Genomic DNA, 18,383 nt, shown 5'->3' with positions numbered 1-18,383 from the left:
TGGACTTAATGACTGCAAGGTGTCCAGGTCCTGTGTTTGCAGAACAAGCCCAAATCATCAGCCCTCCACCACCGTGCTTGACAGCTGGTATGAGGTGTTTGTGCTGATATGCTGTGTTTGGTTCTCACCAACCGTGCTGCTGTGCATTATGGCCAAACATGTCCACTTTGGCCTGGTCTGTCCAAAGAACATTGTTCCAGAAATGTTTGCTCAGATGCAACTTTGCATTACTGCAAGCTATGCTATTGTTCAGTCTTTTTCTAATTGCACTGTCATGAAATGTAACATTTTACATTGTAACTGAGGCCCGTAGAGTCTTGAGATGCATTTAAATTCTGATCTTGGGTTAGACTTGGTGTGTTGGAGTAGTTTATCTGCAGTTAATATAAATAATTAAATAATAATATATATTAATATATAACTGAATAACTAAAGATGATTTATTCTTATGTCCTGATTTGTAGAACCTTAAAATGGGTGGGTGTACTCTCCTTTTCACATGACTGCAACATCAGTGGCTTCATCAATCTGTCGAAGCTTCAGCATTCTGTCATTCAGACATGGTAAATGTGTGTTATTACCCATTCGGGTGAGACTTGACAGACAGTATACTAAAAGCAGTACACGGGGGGTCTGAGTCTTCTTGCTACAACGGGTCATGTTGCCACGACAATTCACTTTAGCATAACGAGTGTGTTGTGTGACGATGCTTAATAATTTCACTTTTCTGCATGTTCTAGTTTGTATGTTCGCACTTATACAATGCAGCATTATTCCAGTCAACCTGAGAACATTTTTTTTAATCTCTCACTTTCCCTGGGCTGATTGTGTCCACCCCCCCCTCACTGTCTGCTGTGCGTGTCCGTCTGTCTGAGACACAACGTTGCGGCTTGACAATAAACCACACCAAATTATGTTCAAGAGGGTTCAGCTTTTCAGTTTCTTTTGCTTCCATCTGGTACTGCGACGATGCAGTGAAATGCCGCAACTAATAATGGGTGCTGTTATTCATTCACTTGTTAAAAAGGGGAATCTAACAGGTTCAAGCTTGGTAACAGTTGCGGCGGCTGTTGCAGGAAATGTGCCAGACATAAAGCCACCTTTTCAGATACGGTCCACTTTAAAAAGCCAACAGTCGAGAACGGCAGCATTAACCCACAGAAGACAAAACAACCTGGACTCATTCATTGTGTTTGCAGGGAAAAGTTTCCAACCACAGTTTCTTTTCAAGCAAACCACCTACAGGAAACCATCCACTGACAGTTTGGCTCTCAGTTACGTTTAAGGGGATTTTATTGTGTTATAGTTGTCTTCAACATCTGAAAAGATTGCGTCGAACCGGCAGCGACTGCTCATCACGGTGTACTAAATGATAAAGTTTTAGGAGCCAATATTAGTTTTGCGCCTGAACCTAAATCAAACTAGAGCATACCACAAACCTTAAGGCTGAGATTGTATCTGAACTCTTAATTACTGACCTCAGTTTGGAAGGAACTAACCCAAACTTGCAGTTCGCAGATTGCCCAGGATTAACCCTCTAATCTCAGAGAGGACCTTTGACACTAAAAACCACATGAGGTTTCTGAAGCTAAGTGTTTTTTTTTCTTTTCTATACCACCGAGAGGAGGTTCAAACAAAAGGGGACCTCGCTGTTTGACCCCAGACTGAACAATTGAAAGTTTATGCGAACAATGTCTCTTTGCTGTGAAACAATAGCGGCCTTAATGGCTGTGGCTTTTTCACATCCCCACAAATGCTGCCTTCAAGGAAAGCCAGGAGAAAAAGCAAAGAAACGAGGGACGGCAAAACAAACGGATAACTGACACTGCAAGTAAAGGCATGCACTCATCTCTCGCTTATTTCACATGTTTGTAAAGAATCTCGTATCATTTTGAACTTTTAGCACACACACACAACTCAGATTGACTGAAAATAGTATTATTGAGTTAGTCTGTTCGCCCTTATGACTCAACTCCAGAAAGACTTAGACTCCCGACTTAAATCTATGCATCAAAGCAGCAACACATGAATCTTACTGAACAGAGGTTACCATCGTCTGGGAGTCAGATGTGTACACACAAATAAGCTGAATCATCTCTATGTTCACGTTTTTGACCACACGACATGATAAAATGCAACACTTCTGAGCTCAACAAGGATATCTGATTTTCTCCTTGTGTTCTCAGTGTTGATTTTTCAGCTGAAGATCCCCCTGCAATAGAAATCATGTAATTTTTTTTCCTTCACAAAGTGGTTGTCGTTGGTGCTACAAGAGCGCACAATGAAGGAAATAAGCAGTAAACACCACGGCTAAGCATCGTCACCTCGGAAACGCAAGCTTAAAAATCGTGCAGTTTAATTCCAAATTTGCAGACAGTTGAATGAGCCTTCATTGCTTTGAAACTCAGGGACTTATAGTGCAGCGTTGAGGCTGAAGTCATCTGGAGGAGCCTTTGTTTTTTTCTGATAAAGGAAGTCAGGATGACATCAGATAAGATAAATCCTTATTCGTCCCACAGCAGGGAAATTCACATTGTTGCAGCATCAGATGAATGTGCATTGATATGAACTCCTGCTGAATGTGCCTTTGCCTGTCATCCGCTGCTGTAACACAGTCAGTGTTGTTGCATGGCATTTCATTTCCTGCTGGAGACTCCAGCCTGGTGGCATAACCACAGTGTTCGTTAGGCACACACCGAATTACTAGAATAGATACTTGTGTTAACACTGAGACAAACCAGAACTCTCTTAACATGTTAAGTCATGTTAATGTCAGTGAGTGAGGGGTCGCATTGAGGACCATTTCGCCTCGGCCTTTTGTGAGGGCACAACAATTCCAGACCCAAAACCTCGTCTAGGATCACATTCTCATAACAACGCCACTTGTGATAAAACCCATTCTGGTTGGGGAGGTGTGAGGCTGCACCCAAACCACAAGCACGTGAGCACACAAGGCACTCGAGTAAACAACTTTAAACTTATGATGCATCTTATTGTATATGATTTGATTGCATGCAAGCTGCTATAGATAAAATGCTTTAAAAAAAAAAAAATACAAAAAAAAAAAAAAAAAAAGCATTTTGAAAATGGTTGCCAATGCTCTAGTCACACCAAGATTTGTTAAAGGACGCATCCATCATTTTAAAGAGGGTTTTTACTTTGGATCCTGAGCAGAAAATGTTTAAAGGTGCGCTCCAACAATAAAGCATTTCACTTAGGACAAAAAGAGTCAAAGAGATTAAAAAAGAAAAAAAAAAAAAGACGAATGAGTGAAAGATATCGTCTTGCTTCCGTGGGCTGATCAATATTCATGTTAGCGACAGTGAAACTTGACTGAAAGATCGAGCTTTACTTTGCCAGTAGTGTCTGATATAACAATAAGCCACAAACGAAAAGCATGGAAGAGCCGTATAGATTGGCTGAGCTCATTTCTTTCAAACTCAAACTATTTTTCCATTTTTTTCGGACGGGGGGAGGCAGAGGAGAATTGGACCGCGGTGGAGCTCTGCCACCTTTCAAACCTGCAAATAACTGTGGAAGGTGAGCGAGGCTGCTAATTTATTGGTTTTAAAGACCGAAACATTGGAAAATAAACTTTTAATCTCTTTCAGAGAAATCTGAACCGCTGCCAGAGTTGATATTATAAAAACTTCCCATTGGCCATATTACCTCCATAGAAAGCCATTGAGTTTATTGATGATTAGTACATGCATGGAAGCGGCACCCGACGGTGAAAATGTGTGAGGGTTTCACAACATTCCTCCACAAAGGGGTTAAACAAACCACCGCACAGTTTCTTTACAGGTTTCTCGTGATACATATCATATACTATACTGTCAACCTCCTGTCCCACCCCAAACCTCCGCAGTTAAAGACTGTGCCACTCACTCCCATTTCCTGTGTTGAAATAGTCCTAGTCAAGGTGTTAACCACAGTGCACTGAAAACATGCATGCAGAACCCGATTGAAGCTTCAATCAAAAAAAATCTGTCGTTCTCCGTGCAATAAAAGGATTAAACGAAAAGAGAAGAGATCCCTCACTGTATCCACATTTGTGCTCCAGAGGGCCTACGTGTGCATTCGTGAGCTTGCAGTCAGTAGCGGAACGGGACCGAGTCTCACAAATGCTGGCAGACACATAACAAAATAAAGTAATGCAACATGAACTCGACAGAATAGTGGTTTGTTGAGGAGCTCTTCTGTACTACCAGACAACCCAACTAATGACTTTATCGAGTGTTTAAATCCTCACAGCTTAAGAATCTGGGTTTTTCCTGTAATCTTATTATAACTGTTACTTATTTGCCCAGTTGCATCCAAAAGAGTCCAAACCTCTTTGTTGAGCTTCTTTCACATAGGATGTGGTATATGCTACACTCGCTGCAGGGTGGTTGTAAGACAGGGAGGAGGGCGCCTATGCCCAAATTGAAAAGATATCCAGGAAGCAGCTCATTTTTCCAGCTGAGGACATGGATGCAGGATATGCCAGCAGCGCTGTCAGAGGAAATCCCAGCTTTACAGTAACCGATGAGAAGGAGACAAGCAGCAGCTTAAGACGGGGTGAGTTCATAATATCTACAGGGCATGAAACAACTTTGGAGAGTTTAGTTTCTGGTCTGATCTGCCGGATTTCCTCTGGTTGGAGGTTTCGACGTACGGTCACAAAACCCTGTGCTGAGTTTAACTCCTTTTAACTTCAGGGCTGAGCACACGGACAACATGCCCAACCATGCAGGGAGCAGCACATCTGTTCTGGCATTGCGCAACAAATGGAAATTAACAGGTTTGGAAGCATCTTATGTGAGAGCAGCTTTAATCCTCCAAACACATGTGGGATCACTGGACACCTTGGCATTGTGGCTGTTACTAGAAGCATGTCACACATGTCGCGGCAAGTGCCGGCATCAAGATGAAATAAGAGATTTAAAAAAAAAGACAAAGACTGAAGCATACTGACCTCCACGGAAACCTTCCAGTGGGTAGAAGAAGGCCACGAGGAGGTTCATGAGTACAGCCAGGTTAAAGGAAATGCTGCTCCAGAAGGACATGTTCCTGGAACACCAGTATAGGATGGGCTGGGCTGAAGGAAGGAGTTTTTAAGCCAAGTTAACACTGCAGCATCAAAACATCATGTGCATGCAGCTTCATTAACGAAACTATACATCAGACACACCTGACTTCACAGTGTTTCACACCAAAGATGAGATAACTCTGAGCGCTGTGACAATGAAATGGTGCCATAAGCACTTTTCCTTCAAGTCGGCTGACTTGTAAATGAGTTTAATCTTTCTTCCTGTTTTTTTCCCCCCTTTCAAAGAAGAAATATGTTGGCATTTTAGAACATTTGGGGTGAAACACTGTAACCAAACAAATCAGAACAGGTCTGTGTGGTTTTATCGTCATCTGAAATAAATCAATCATTAAATCAATCACAACAGAGGATTAAAAAAAACAAAAAAAAACATGGATGTTTCACAGAAAATAAATTATTTTCGGCTTTTTAGGAGTGAAATACGCATTAACATGAACACACACACTTTTGCCGTATCCTTGTGGGGATACCCCACTGACATAATTAACCCAAGCCTCTTACTCTAATCTCAACCATCACAACTGAATGCCTCACCTCCAGATTTACCCCAACATTAACCTAATTCTTAACGTAAAGTCTTAACTCTTAAAGAGCAGTCTAGACCTCGATTTGATGCCCGTGGTTTGGTATGCAGTCGGTCTAAAGTCTGCACTGAAATACACAAACACAACACATGGACGCACATGCTCAGCCTACATAGACCTCGGTCAGGAGACCAGTACCGTGGCCAGTGCTATTTTGAGCCCAGCTATTCATTAGAAAAGCAGAACTGCGGGTGGGGACTTTTAGCAACAGAAGTCACTTTATTCATGGCAAGTGGTTAGCACCAGCGGAACAATATGGTCCCCTGCTGCGCTGATTCATTCATATCGGAAACATGATCTTCTGTTCACATGTTTTCACACTGGAGAAAAACAACATCCCCTCAGGCCTCACCATGAGGCAAGTCACAACAGGCTCCTCCACAAAGAAGAAATCCATAAACAAAGCAAAAGCTGAGAGAAAAATCTGTCAGGGGTCAACGGGGACAAGCCCTGACCTGAAAAGAAAAGTCAAATTGGGTGTTCTCAACTGCGCAACAACGGTGTTTACTCATAAGGAGTTATTTCTTTATGCATCTGGCTCGGCATTTCCTGACGTCTCTTATTTTGAGATGTCCCTTACGCTGTCTTGGTTTGTCTGCAGTAAAGTTGTGCCATGTCAGAGGTAAGGAATTAGCCATCATGACCTCAGACTGGAAGGTAGATCAGGGGAGTTAACCCACTAATCCCATCAAGAAGATGCAGACTCGGAGCATCACGCTATCTCACAAGTTTTATCTTAATTCTTTTCTTTGTTTTCAGTCGACATGAGAACAAAAAAAACAAACAAAAAAAAAAAAACAACAGGAACCCGACACGATAATCTCATTGCATCATACCTTTAAAAAGGGGAAAATGGAACAAAGATTTCCAAAGAAATAATGACTCTTTCGGTGCATTAACTCTACATCACTCTCCTGTTTAGAAAATGTCACGTTTTGCATGCCAAAATGTCACTTCACAGCCCACTCCGTTCTCGGATTTTAGCCTTTAATCCATCACTTCCTGTTACAACTTATGACTATCATTGTCAGAGAACTCAAAGACAACAAATGTATTTAGAAACAGTAAACTTATCAAGGTCTACAGGCTCTTTCCTCTTCCATCCCTCCAGGGTTCAGGGTCAAGGGAGTGCAGCCTCTTTCCTTCTTATCTATGATCCATTTATTCAACTACCAAGAAAGAGGTACCGGATCAAATTATAGAGGGGACTTTGCAAGCTTTCAAAAAAAAGAATTTTTTTATTCAATAATCAAATACGGTATGCTGAACAAATTGAATAAAAAAAGAAAATAATAAAAAAAAAAAGAGATGCAGAAGTAAGTCTGTCTCATTCTGCTGATTTCACAGTGAGTACCTGAGTGTTATCGAGTTGAACTTACAGGTTAATAAATAAGGGTATTTTTTGTGTATGTATTGCCATATTTGTCAGCAAAGGGTTAGCAAAGCCATAAAGTGTTGAGCTGTGGTTTCTTATTTAAAAATCACATCTGGGTCTTCACATTGCATATCTTTTATTTCCTTATTTAAATAAAACAGGCTGGCTTTGCCTTGGGGCCTTTATGTTCTTTACTGAGGTGTGTGCTCTGATCAAATTCGAGCATGGAGAAAGATGGGGATGTTTTGGGAAATCCTGCTGGGCCACAATTTGGAAAAATGCTAGAATAACCTATGACAGAAGGCAACGTAGGTGCTTGGGGGCCTGGAGGGATGCACGAGGAAGGAGTTTAAACCAAGCTCTATGATAGAAAAAGTTGAGGAGAAATACGCACAGGGAACTGCGTTTGTGTTACCAGTAGCCTCTTGAGTACCTCGCAGCTTTTTCTGCCAATTCATCTCATTAAAGAGGTCCTCAGAGCTCAGGAAAAAGTCATTGATCTTGCTGCCTTGCTCATCCCGTTCGGTGGTGTAGTAGACTCGCAACTTGGACTCTTGCGTGAGGAACTCGCAGATGTTGGGCACTGGAAAAACTATCTGCTCCATGGTGCGGTCCAGCCGCACAATCTGAACACAACCACAGCAGCAGCAGCCACCATTAAAAACTCTCATTTTCACATATCGCACGACAACTAGCTGCTATGTTAATTAAATCTTCAAATTGATCCGACTGCCGGAGACTGCAGCAGAAAGAAAGTGTTGTTTGCTCTACAAAAACTTGTAAAGCAAACAACAACGAAACTTAACCGACAACTTCAGCTTGGAATGCTGTTATCAGCTTTCCTTCTGGTCGCTGAGGGCACACAGGGAAATGTGCAAACGTGCCAAAGATGTGTCATCATTCGGTCACACAAAAACTCAAAAGCAGGCCAAGAGAAGCCCCAAAAAAGCATTCATCACATTACTCAAGTCAATTATGTTACAAAGCAGGTTGCGTTCTAAAGATAGTTCAGACTGTGAGCGAACAACAGAGACATTTTCCAGCTATTTCACTGAAAAAAAGAAAAAAGCAGCAGATGCAAAAAAAAAAGTGTCGCTGAGACATAAAGGCAACAACTGACCTCAATCTGAGCTGTGTGTTTGGCATAGAACTCCAGCGCTTCATCACCCTCTCCATACGTCCCTCCGGGCTTTAACATAGCCTGCAGTTCCTTGTTGTGACGGGCTAACTGAAACGGATCAAAAAAAGATATCCATCACAGATGGTGTCTCTTATATTATCTGAAAGTACTGCCCTGCAATAAGATGGTTACAATTGATGCGAGAGAGACAGGAAAGGAGGAGAAAGACAAGCAGGAAAGATCGCTGCTGTCGGGACTTGAACCGGTGATCGCTGCAAATGGGCATTGCCAACATGGGACATGCTCCATCCAAATATTCCTGGGGGGCATCAGAGCCAGTGATGGCCAAAGAAAAGGCATTGGGACTGGGCCTAAGAGTTCAATTAACTTATGTTTCAAACACATCACGTACGAAAAAGTGCCTGAGGACCTAAAGAGGAAATGAGTGTATGATGACAGGTATCACATACTCTTAGCAGTCATATTTATGATGTGAAACCATTACTCATGGAAAATACTATGCAGCAGCTCAAAGTGAATTTGCTCATGTGTGTGTCTGATAGCTTGCAGCTTACTTGATGTGCCAAGATGTAGATATTATGACCAACATTGCGTGGAGATGCAGAGTGCTCCTCCTCTTCCTCCTCACCCTCCTGTGGCTCCTCCACCTCTATCTCCCCCTGCATGTAGGCCTTTTTGATCACTTCCACCTGCAAGAAAACACACCGTCACAGGAAAATCCCCGTAACACCATGTAATGGTTGGTGCAGCGCCATACACACCAACTCTTTAGGCCTCATGTTGTACAGTATCCTCTCAGCATTCTCACTGTCGTGGCGGCTCTCCATAATCGCCAGAAGAAGCTTGGAGGCATTGTTCTGTGAAAAGATGAGGGAGTATGGGAGGTAGCTAAATCTCACTGCAAATGAAGGACCATCAAAAGGGAAAATCTAAACGCAAGTTCTCCTTCTCTGTCATGTGCTCCAACCTTTATGTACTTCGTGATAAAACACACTATGAGAACGCCGAAACGGCATTTTGCCAAATGAGCTTTCGGTCAACTTTACTTCCAAGGTTTTCCAGCTTGAACTTGCCTAACTCCTGTAAAGGAACTGTCCGTAATGCATTTGTTTATGGTGCCCTTGCAATTCAAAGAATAATTGAATTAATGAGTCATACCCGAAGCTTATCAAACTATTCACTTCAAGTAATCAACGGATCGAAATATTTCTGACAGAGTGATCAGATGATGCTCTCATGGGACACATAAAAAACAGTGAATCCACCAACAAAACAAAGACTAACCTGTTGTCAGAAACCACCAACTGAACCCATGAACACTCACTTTGAGCTCCAGCACTAGGTCCATCCTCTTCTTGCCAAGGGGGTTGATGTCATTGAGGATGAGAGCGATGATTATGTCAATGCCATTGCACTCATGAGTGGCAATGCAGTTCTGAAGAACAAGACAAAATACACACCAGTACTGCATTGATTAGATAAGAAGAGTGATGCACAACACAGATGCTAACACCACTGAGAAATATCGTGCATAGGCCTGAAAAAAAAAAAGAAAAAAAGACAGATTCTTATGACCCAAATATCTTGCAGATCTAAGCATTATATTGTTCGCCTGGGATCATGTGAGGAGGCAGAACGCTGCACATGAGCACGCAGCCCGAAGATCTGACACTGCGTGGACTGATTTAGGAGTGTAGATGCCAGGTGAGAACACAAGACTTTCTGAGTCAAAGTAACCCTGCAGCGGTGTGCGTTTAGCCTCAACTAACACGGTCTACATTGAGGTTTTAAACAACAGGGTTTTCTCCTACTTTGTTTTCAAAAGACACCACATATCAGCCACTGAACCAAAATCAGTCATCAGATTCTTTCCCAAACGGTTCGAGAACCAATCGCACCTCAACTCATGAGACCCTAATGACTCACAATGTTGTGGAGCAGGTCAGCGACCAACATGACCCCATATGACCCCAGACGACCCCAGTGACTCCATAAGGTTTTAAAGCCATTCGACTTCCCACCATTTAGTAAGAGCTAACGAACCCTTTCAGATGGAGGGTCAAATGTCTTGTGGTAGCCTTGGTTTAGCGCTTACATATCCCATGAAATGGATGACTGAAAGTAACTACAACAATCCCAGTATTGTCCCCCATATTTTGCCTCAAAGTTGATACAGAGCTATACATAACTCTTTGTTTAGTCAATCCACCTTCTACTGCTGTTGAAAGAAAGTGAAAAGAGTTCATACTGCATAATGACAGTCACGCCAGTTTCACAGCCACCATAAACAAGGCCAAGCAGTGTTTATCTACGCCAACCAACAAATGCAGGTACACTGCCAAGAGTAGGCTGGTGTTATACTGCAGCAGAAAGGGCCTGCGTAGCTTTTGTATAGCAGCCGAGTGACACCCAAAAAAAGGACTGAAAGGATCGATTCAATTCATCTCAATTTGATTAATAAATTCATAAAGTGAACAAAGAAAAAAAAAACAAACCTTAACCTTTACAGTAGTCTGCACAGTGGGGTTCAGAGTGTTCAAATATCACCTGGTTCTCATGACAGGGGCCTTGGCAGTACTCAGTGAGGCTCTCCACAGTCTGGTTGATGAGTCCGACGTTCTTCTCATTGATGTAGAGCCCCAGCAGGCCCAGTCCTCCTGTGGTGCTGCCACAGATACAGTCCAGGAACTGAAGGGTCTCACACACCAGATTATAGTTGTTCTTGTTATTCTGGTTACGTAAAAAGTTCTGGAGAATGACAGCGAGAAGAAATAAAGACTCAGCGGCTGTCTCCATTGTTAGGGGTTGTGTCATTATCATCAACTTGTACAATGTCCTAAACGTGATGTCTTAGTTACTTAAAGTGAAAATAAAGTACAAACTGTGAGATGTGATACTGAACACAAGCCCAGCAGAGACAGCTGGTTGCAGAAATATTGTCTCTTTTGTCTCTTGACCTCTTTTTCCCCCCCTTTCTCTACTGTGGCTCATTGAACTTTTGTTTCCTTTCAACATACAAATCTAGACAGCAGCGAGCCGATCAGTTATCTTTGAAAGGAAAAGAAACACAGATTGGCTGGCAGTAAATCACTACCTTGCACCTTTGTACAGTGAGAATAGGTGACAAGGGGGAAACCAACAACCAAAACAATTCTACTTTAACAAAGATCTGCCGCTGTTTGGGTAGTAAACAGAATCTGTGCATGAGGGAAGTATTCTGTCTGGGCTGCTGGGACTTACACATATACACCCTCATAGTGAAACCAGACCAAGATATAAAAGATATGGAAACAACAGAATCAGACAGTTCTGCAACTCGTGCCCATTTTCAACACAGTTTCATTTCCGAATAACTGAGCGCAATGATTGGTATTCAGAACACGGTTCAGGAGGTGTTAACATGCCATCGGCCGATAAAAGAGGCAGGACAACTTTGGCAAAACAGGAGCCTCAGTCACAACAAGCTGGTCTAATGGCTGACCTGCAGATCTCTGTTGTGGTTCTCACAGAGCAGCTGCATGAGGCGTAAGATGGGCTGCATGATGGTGATAATGACGCTCATCTCGCCTTCGTCCTGGCTCTTGTCAGCGGTCGGCAGAGGAGAACCATCAGCGGCGGCTTGGTGCTCTTCGGCTTCAGCCTCGCGGCGGTAGGTTGTGTAGGCCTTCTTGGTGACGGCGGTGGCCTCAACAAGCTGCTCCTTCACCTCCTCAGTCACCACTGCTACCGCTGGCACGTCTTTCACTAACCACAAGCAAAACACAGACAGGTGGAGAAATTCAAAGACCGTTAATCTGAAAAGTAACTATTTTACATTTTCCGTGTGCAGAATTTCAAGGTAATCTGACGTCATTCAGGTCATTCGATTGAAGAAAAGACAACAGTTTTCATGGGATTTTATAAATCAATGCTGCATTACATAATGTTTTACTGCGTCCGATACAATTTATTGTGTTTTTCACGACAGATTTTCTTGTACACAAGCACAATGACGATAAAAGACAAGTGATTCACTTATGCACACGTAATCCAACATGAACTCTTCAGCCTGTTCTCGTGTCATGCTGGTGACCCTAAACCCTGAGCCCCTGACCTTTCTTGCGCGTCGGCATGTCTTTGTCTGGCGGTTCCTCATCCTTCTTCTTGCTGCCCAGGTCACTCGTGTTGACCGTCACGGTGGCTTTGATTTCCTGCTGGGCCAACTTCATGCGCTCATAAAACACCTTGAAGAATTTCTCCGACTTGTTGTCCCCCGTTAATCGTTGAAAGAACGACCGCTGAAGGAAAAAAAATAAATAAATAATCAAAGAGAGTGTTCAGGGGAGGATTATTTCTATCTGCAGTTTATGTCTTGTTTACTGCACCCTTCATTTTCTGTGAACTAGCATCACCACTAAACACTGATCTCAAGTGGTAGAGCTTCTACTTAATATCAAGATACACACCGACGTGGTACAAACAATGTTTCTGATACAGATGACACCCGTTAAAGATAAGAGTCAGGGCTTTGATCCCAAGCATTTATATAAGCCTCCTCTGAGAGGAGAACATGCTCACCTGATAACCCTATCTGCTCTCTGATCACCACACGTTTCTGGCCAACTGGGGACAATACTAAGTGTTTACAAGAGCACAAGCGACGGCAAAGTCTGAGGCAGGATTTGGGATCAGCTTGCAGCCAAATTCAGAAGGGTTCACACACGAAAACGCAGCCACACAACTGTTCCAGCAACACGCTGAGGCCACGCGTTGCACACGCACAAACTTCAAAAGAGAGCGTGCACTTACACATGAAAGCAACCCCGCTCTGAACAGAATTGGGGTAATTTGTTTCACAATAAAAAACACATTTGTACGATGCAAAAAAAAAAAAAAAAAAAAAAAATTTCGGCTATTATGAGCTTTTCAGCTATGCAAGAGAGGCGCTTGCTTCAGTGCAGGAAGAAGGTGGTTAAGTCAGGGGGAGGCATAAAATGTTTAACGCACAGTGCAGCCACACAAAAGGCGATCCTGTGTGCACGGAGCTGTTGTTTTTCTGCAACGGGCTCGTGCGTTCCGTCCCATTTTCCTCGCAACAATCCCTCCCTTACATAAGACCCGTAATCAGTTGAATGGTTACAGTTAGGGCACACAGAGTCTCAGCTCTAACGCTGTTATATGAGCCCACAGGAGACGAACAGTGGAGAGACAACGACGGGGAGAGAGGAAACCCCTGCCCCGCTTTCACTGCCAGAATGGCACGAAGAGAGCATGTGGTGCGAGAGGAAGGAGGTGGGGTAGGTTGATGCAAGCAGGAGTTAACGCACGCCGAGATTCTGTGGCAGTTTTGAAAGCCTGTTACATAAGACTCTTTCCAGGTTCAGCTTAACTCAATTATGTCGCAGAGGAGGGACACGTGCAAACAGTGAAATGCCATTCAAGTGCTGCGCATGGCACTAACGTATCATATCTGTGTAGAAAATCTTTGATAATAGCAAACAATGCAAGCCTTTGAGAGAATCTGCCAAATCACCTGATAAGTCCTGAGGGAAGTAGATCACTTAATGTATTAAGTTGTTTTCCTCCTCTCCTTTATGCAACTATTCCCTTGCTTGTTTTTCAGGCTGTTAACATCTTGATGCTGACAAGATGGGGTCATTTACTGACAGTGATCTGATCAACAGTCCAACTTACACAAGCAGGCAAACTTCTCCAACCAGAGAACAACAGCTCCAGGATAGCAGCCTGACAAGATTACCGCATTAGCACAGATCTCATGACCGTGGCCGTAAATACTCAATTTTTTCACTAATGTGGAGAAAATAATTTTGTTAACACTTGTTTATCCTACATGCCTCAGGCGGGAGGAATAGCATTCAAACGTTGCATCGTGCGCGGTTTGAAAAGAGTCAGGGGACAGCTTCATACCACAGTTGTTTTTAACCGGAGTGTCGGCTGATTGGTATCGGAAACCACCAAAAGCTGACCACGAAGCTTGCTCAGACTGGTTCTTTATGTTTAAATCCAACCAAGCCTGACTTTTTTTGCATGTTTAACCACAGATTTGAAGATGATTTCAGATTGGCTGACATCAAGATACATTTGTGAAATGAGCCTCTTAACAACTTGTGAACATTGTTCATAAGCATTTCATTCAATAACCAAGTCTGGTTTCCGTCCACAAGATCGGATCTCTGGCTTGACTTAAATATACTATAGTTAGCACTTGCAGATTAAGCGAGTAGTATTTTTCTAAGCCTGGTCTTACTTAACATGTGCAAATTTGAATGAGGTCACAAATCATAAACGGCACCAGTGGGGTGGGGGGGTGGGGGTCCATTCTGCAGATAACACCCTAAAAACTGTCCTGAGCTCCAAACATACCAAAACACTCTTCCGGGAGCACCACTTAGTGTCGCAAACAAACGTATTTTTATAGAAATTCTTATAGAATGCAGACGCAGCTTGTTTCCTGTTAAGGCTGAGTTATACTTCTTTTAACTGCCCTTGCGCTTGCGTCTTGCGCTTGTGTTACTGGCTCGAGACGTTTATACTTCATTTAGCTTTGCCGGCGCTTGCGTGTGCTGCATGGCGATTCACTGCCAGGACAGTAGGTGGAGTAGCGGGTTTTTTCAATGACAAGCCTACTATGATGAAAGGAAATTCACCGCCAGGACCTCTTCGAGTGATTCATGCTTCTTCTTCTTGTAAATAGCCGGTATTTTGTCAGATTTTCAACACCTTGGGGGTCTAAACGACTACTTTCTCGCCTGAAAATGTTTCAAATGTTGCTAAAGTTATATATTTACAGAGTTTATAGCTTAAGCGAAATCAGCTTTTCAGGCTGGCTGGTTTCGGCTCGGGCAGGAGTGAAGTGCACTGTGTGTAAACGCTCTGCATGCTGTCTGATCGATGAGTATGCCGTTTTCAAGTAGTAGGCTTGCGTCTTTTCTTGCGTGAAGTTTAGAAAATTGAGGTGACACACGCAAGCTCGCAAGGGGGGGCTTGCAACCGTGCAAGGGCTTGCGTTTCTTCTTGCGTCTTGCTTTGCGTCTTGCGTTACCGACTATAAACCAGGCTTAAAGCCCCCCCTTGCGTGCTTGCGTGTGTCACCTCAATTTTCTAAACTTTACGCAAGACGCAAGCCCAAGCCACTGGCTGTGGTCGAAACCGCCTACTACTTGAAAACGGCATACTCATCGATCAGACAGTATGCAGAGCGTTTACACACAGTGCACTTCACTCCTGTCCGAGCCGAAATCAGCCAGCCTGAAAAGCTGATTTCCCTTAAGCTATAAACTCTGTAAATATATAACTTTAGCAACATTTGAAACATTTTCAGGCGAGAAAGTAGTCGTTTAGACCCCCAAGGTGTTGAAAATCTGACAAAATACCGGCTATTTACAAGAAGAAGAAGCATGAATCACTCGAAGAGGTCCTGGCGGTGAATTTGCTTTCATCATAGTAGGCTTGTCATTGAAAAAACCCGCTACTCCACCTACTGTCCTGGCGGTGAATCGCCACACAGCACACGCAAGCGCCGACAAAGCAAAATGAAGTATAAACGTCTCGAGCCATTAACATACGCGCAAGACGCAAGCGCAAGGGCAGTTAAAAGAAGTATAACTCAGTATACCGTGCTGAACACGAGTATGAACCTCACCACATTGTCAGATAAAATATCTAAGATTATGCACGTTGGCTCGGATTAAAAGAAAGGCAGGTCTACTTTGCCATAAAACTTCCCTCTCCAGTTTCACTATTCTCAAATTTGAAATGATTTATGATGGCTCCGGATCAGACAGCACACATAAGTGAGGAAGAACCATTAACCTCTTTGGAATGCCGTCAGCTACTTTCTACACAGCTCTGCAGTACACACAAGTACAGTGTGTAAGTGGCTGCACATCACACACACACCGGCAGAAAGCTGACATTCCTAGGATATGATTGATGCGACCTCACTTAATAAGTGTTTCATTTTCTTGCAGAGCTAATAAGAAAGCATGTGATGTGATAAGGCAGAATTTAAAATGCTCCACCTTATGTAGGATAAAGGGCCCCTCCGCACCATGCGTTACACATGTGCTTCTCTCCACTGCCTGCTGAGTCATTCTTTAATGAAACTGTCAGTCAGCCGATCAGCCTCAGCTTTCCTCCACAGAAAAGATTAACCCTCCATGTGTCCCACTACAGCATCACTAAAGCCCTCTGCTCATGCTGCCGCCAATCACGTACCACTTGGCAGGTTTTGCCTAATTTCCAGAATCAACAGGGTGGCCCAGCAGGGCCAACTTAGGAATTCTTTCGTGCTTCTACTCTCCTCTCCGTCCCCTGACAGATGCCACCCTGGCTCCTGGCATCAACATGGGCCAGTTATGTAAGGCCTGTTCATACCACCAGCTCTCCGGTTTCATCCGCCTCCCGCCTTTGCAGCTCGACACCTTGGTGAGTGACAAAACCATCCCTTCGCCTATTGGATGGCTGTGCTCGAGTGCTCTGCCACCACCCTGCTGGTATCCACAGATTCAAACTTCCTCTTTGAAGCTGTGACAAGTCGGACAGATACAATGTTTATTTCAAAGGGAGTGCGTCGTCTAAAAAAATAAAAATAAAATCTGCACAGACAACCAGCCAAGCAAACTCCGAAATCTATCCAGTGACAATAACTAAAAAGCAAATGCACTGATTTGATAGAAATGGTGCAAGTGGAACGAGTGAAATAATCAAGCTTCGATAATGACCATGGAAAAGAGATCCCCTTGCTCAGTCTGTGATTATAAGAGAGCTGGTATGTTGATGGCACTGGTGCCTGGAAACTCACTTTGCAGGATCTTTTTAAAGCTTTCCAGGAGGTAGCCGTCAAGTGGGCCTGAACCAACCGGGCAGCGGGGGTAGCGACTCATGCTCGGAAAGGGGTCGCAGGTGGCAGCATGCCACAACAAGCCTGTTGAGTAAGCGCGGGGACACCTGTTTGTTCCTGTGACAGTTAGGGATCTCAAGCTGTGAAAACCGTGTTGAGAAGATCGATGGTGGGCTGGGGAGGAGCAGAAATGTTGCACTCTAGCTCTTTCATAAGACTTAAGAATCTCTCTCGGGGCTGTTTTTGGAATCAACTTTCTCGTCTCCAAGTATATCTTACTGCCCGTGTGCGTGCGTGCGTGCATGTCCTGGTGGGGTGTAGAGGTGATGATGCACGGAAGGGGTCTCACGCCATGATACGTGTCTGCTACGTGCTTGCTAAGGTTATCTGTGGACTGTGGGGTCATTTCTTGCTTATCAACAAACAATCTAGAAGGTGTTGCCGCAGGTATCAAACAGCATGTCATCTTTTTCACGCCCAGCCACGCAGGCTTAGGCTATTAGTAACAAGTTATATGATTCAATAACTAATGTTGGACTCCCAGTATTTATGCCTGTGAGGATAGGTTGAAGGCCATTTATTGTAAGACTTTAATTCTACAAACGGTCTTCAAATGATGGATTTGTTTAAATTGTTGTTGTTGCTTCTTGCAGTTGCAAGTGGAGACGGTGTACATGTTTGGACTGAGTAAGCACAGCTGCCGCGTGACTGCAAACATTAATACGACCTCAAGAGGGATCGGTTTTTACTGCTGATAGCTCTACTATTCAGAGCATGCCTACATTTGAGGCACGATGTATAAAGCCAAGCACAAAGGGTTTATTGGAGGGCAGTGGTTCCTGGGGCGCCAATACTCACAAAGGGTCCACGAGGTCTTAGATCTGCACACGTGCAAAATCATGACTCATTTACCGAGTCACAAAAAGTCTGCATGAGGATGAAGTCCAAACACTTCCTAAATAAGGAAATACGAAAAAAAACTGGTTAACTTTTTATTCTAACAAAGTATTTAGACTGCCCCAATAGTAACTTGTTCGTCAAAGACATCACTTTTTCACAGCATGGAGAATTTGTGCCCCCCCCCCCCCCCCCCCCCCCCACACACACACACACACACACACACACACACACACACACATCCCTCTGTGTGCATCTGGTACTAATTACACAACTGGCTTCAGGTGAGCAGGTGCCAGGCAACCAGCAGCGGGCCATCTCCAATTTCCACGGAAACAAATGCTGCGCCACTTCTCCCACGAGATGTTGGATTCTATACTTAACAAACCGGTTAGTACGGTTCCAGCTTTTTCTGTTGGTCCATGTTGGAGCTCTTCTGAAGCCGCTTCTCT

At 43.6% G+C, this 18,383-nt stretch overlaps 1 protein-coding gene across 5 annotated transcripts in view; it reads right to left on the bottom strand.

Moving 5' to 3' along the window:
- The window catches only part of itpr1b (inositol 1,4,5-trisphosphate receptor, type 1b), an 84,558-nt gene that overhangs the window by 18,456 nt on the left and 47,719 nt on the right, over window positions 1–18,383 (bottom strand). For all 5 annotated transcript variants that reach the window (XM_075460279.1, XM_075460281.1, XM_075460282.1 and 2 more), the window contains 9 exons: window positions 12,286–12,469; window positions 11,674–11,936; window positions 10,740–10,940; window positions 9,517–9,627; window positions 8,954–9,049; window positions 8,747–8,881; window positions 8,172–8,279; window positions 7,446–7,677; window positions 4,958–5,080 (listed from right to left, as the gene is read on the bottom strand). In XM_075460279.1, the coding sequence (XP_075316394.1) occupies window positions 4,958–5,080; window positions 7,446–7,677; window positions 8,172–8,279; window positions 8,747–8,881; window positions 8,954–9,049; window positions 9,517–9,627; window positions 10,740–10,940; window positions 11,674–11,936; window positions 12,286–12,469 (1,453 nt within the window). The remainder of the gene's footprint in view (window positions 1–4,957; window positions 5,081–7,445; window positions 7,678–8,171; window positions 8,280–8,746; window positions 8,882–8,953; window positions 9,050–9,516; window positions 9,628–10,739; window positions 10,941–11,673; window positions 11,937–12,285; window positions 12,470–18,383) is intronic.

The sequence above is a fragment of the Odontesthes bonariensis genome, chromosome 3 (genome assembly GCF_027942865.1).
Source record: "Odontesthes bonariensis isolate fOdoBon6 chromosome 3, fOdoBon6.hap1, whole genome shotgun sequence".
Lineage (NCBI taxonomy): Eukaryota > Metazoa > Chordata > Actinopteri > Atheriniformes > Atherinopsidae > Odontesthes > Odontesthes bonariensis.
The sequence above is the reverse complement of the archived record's forward strand: the minus strand, read 5'-3'. Positions and strand labels throughout refer to the sequence as shown.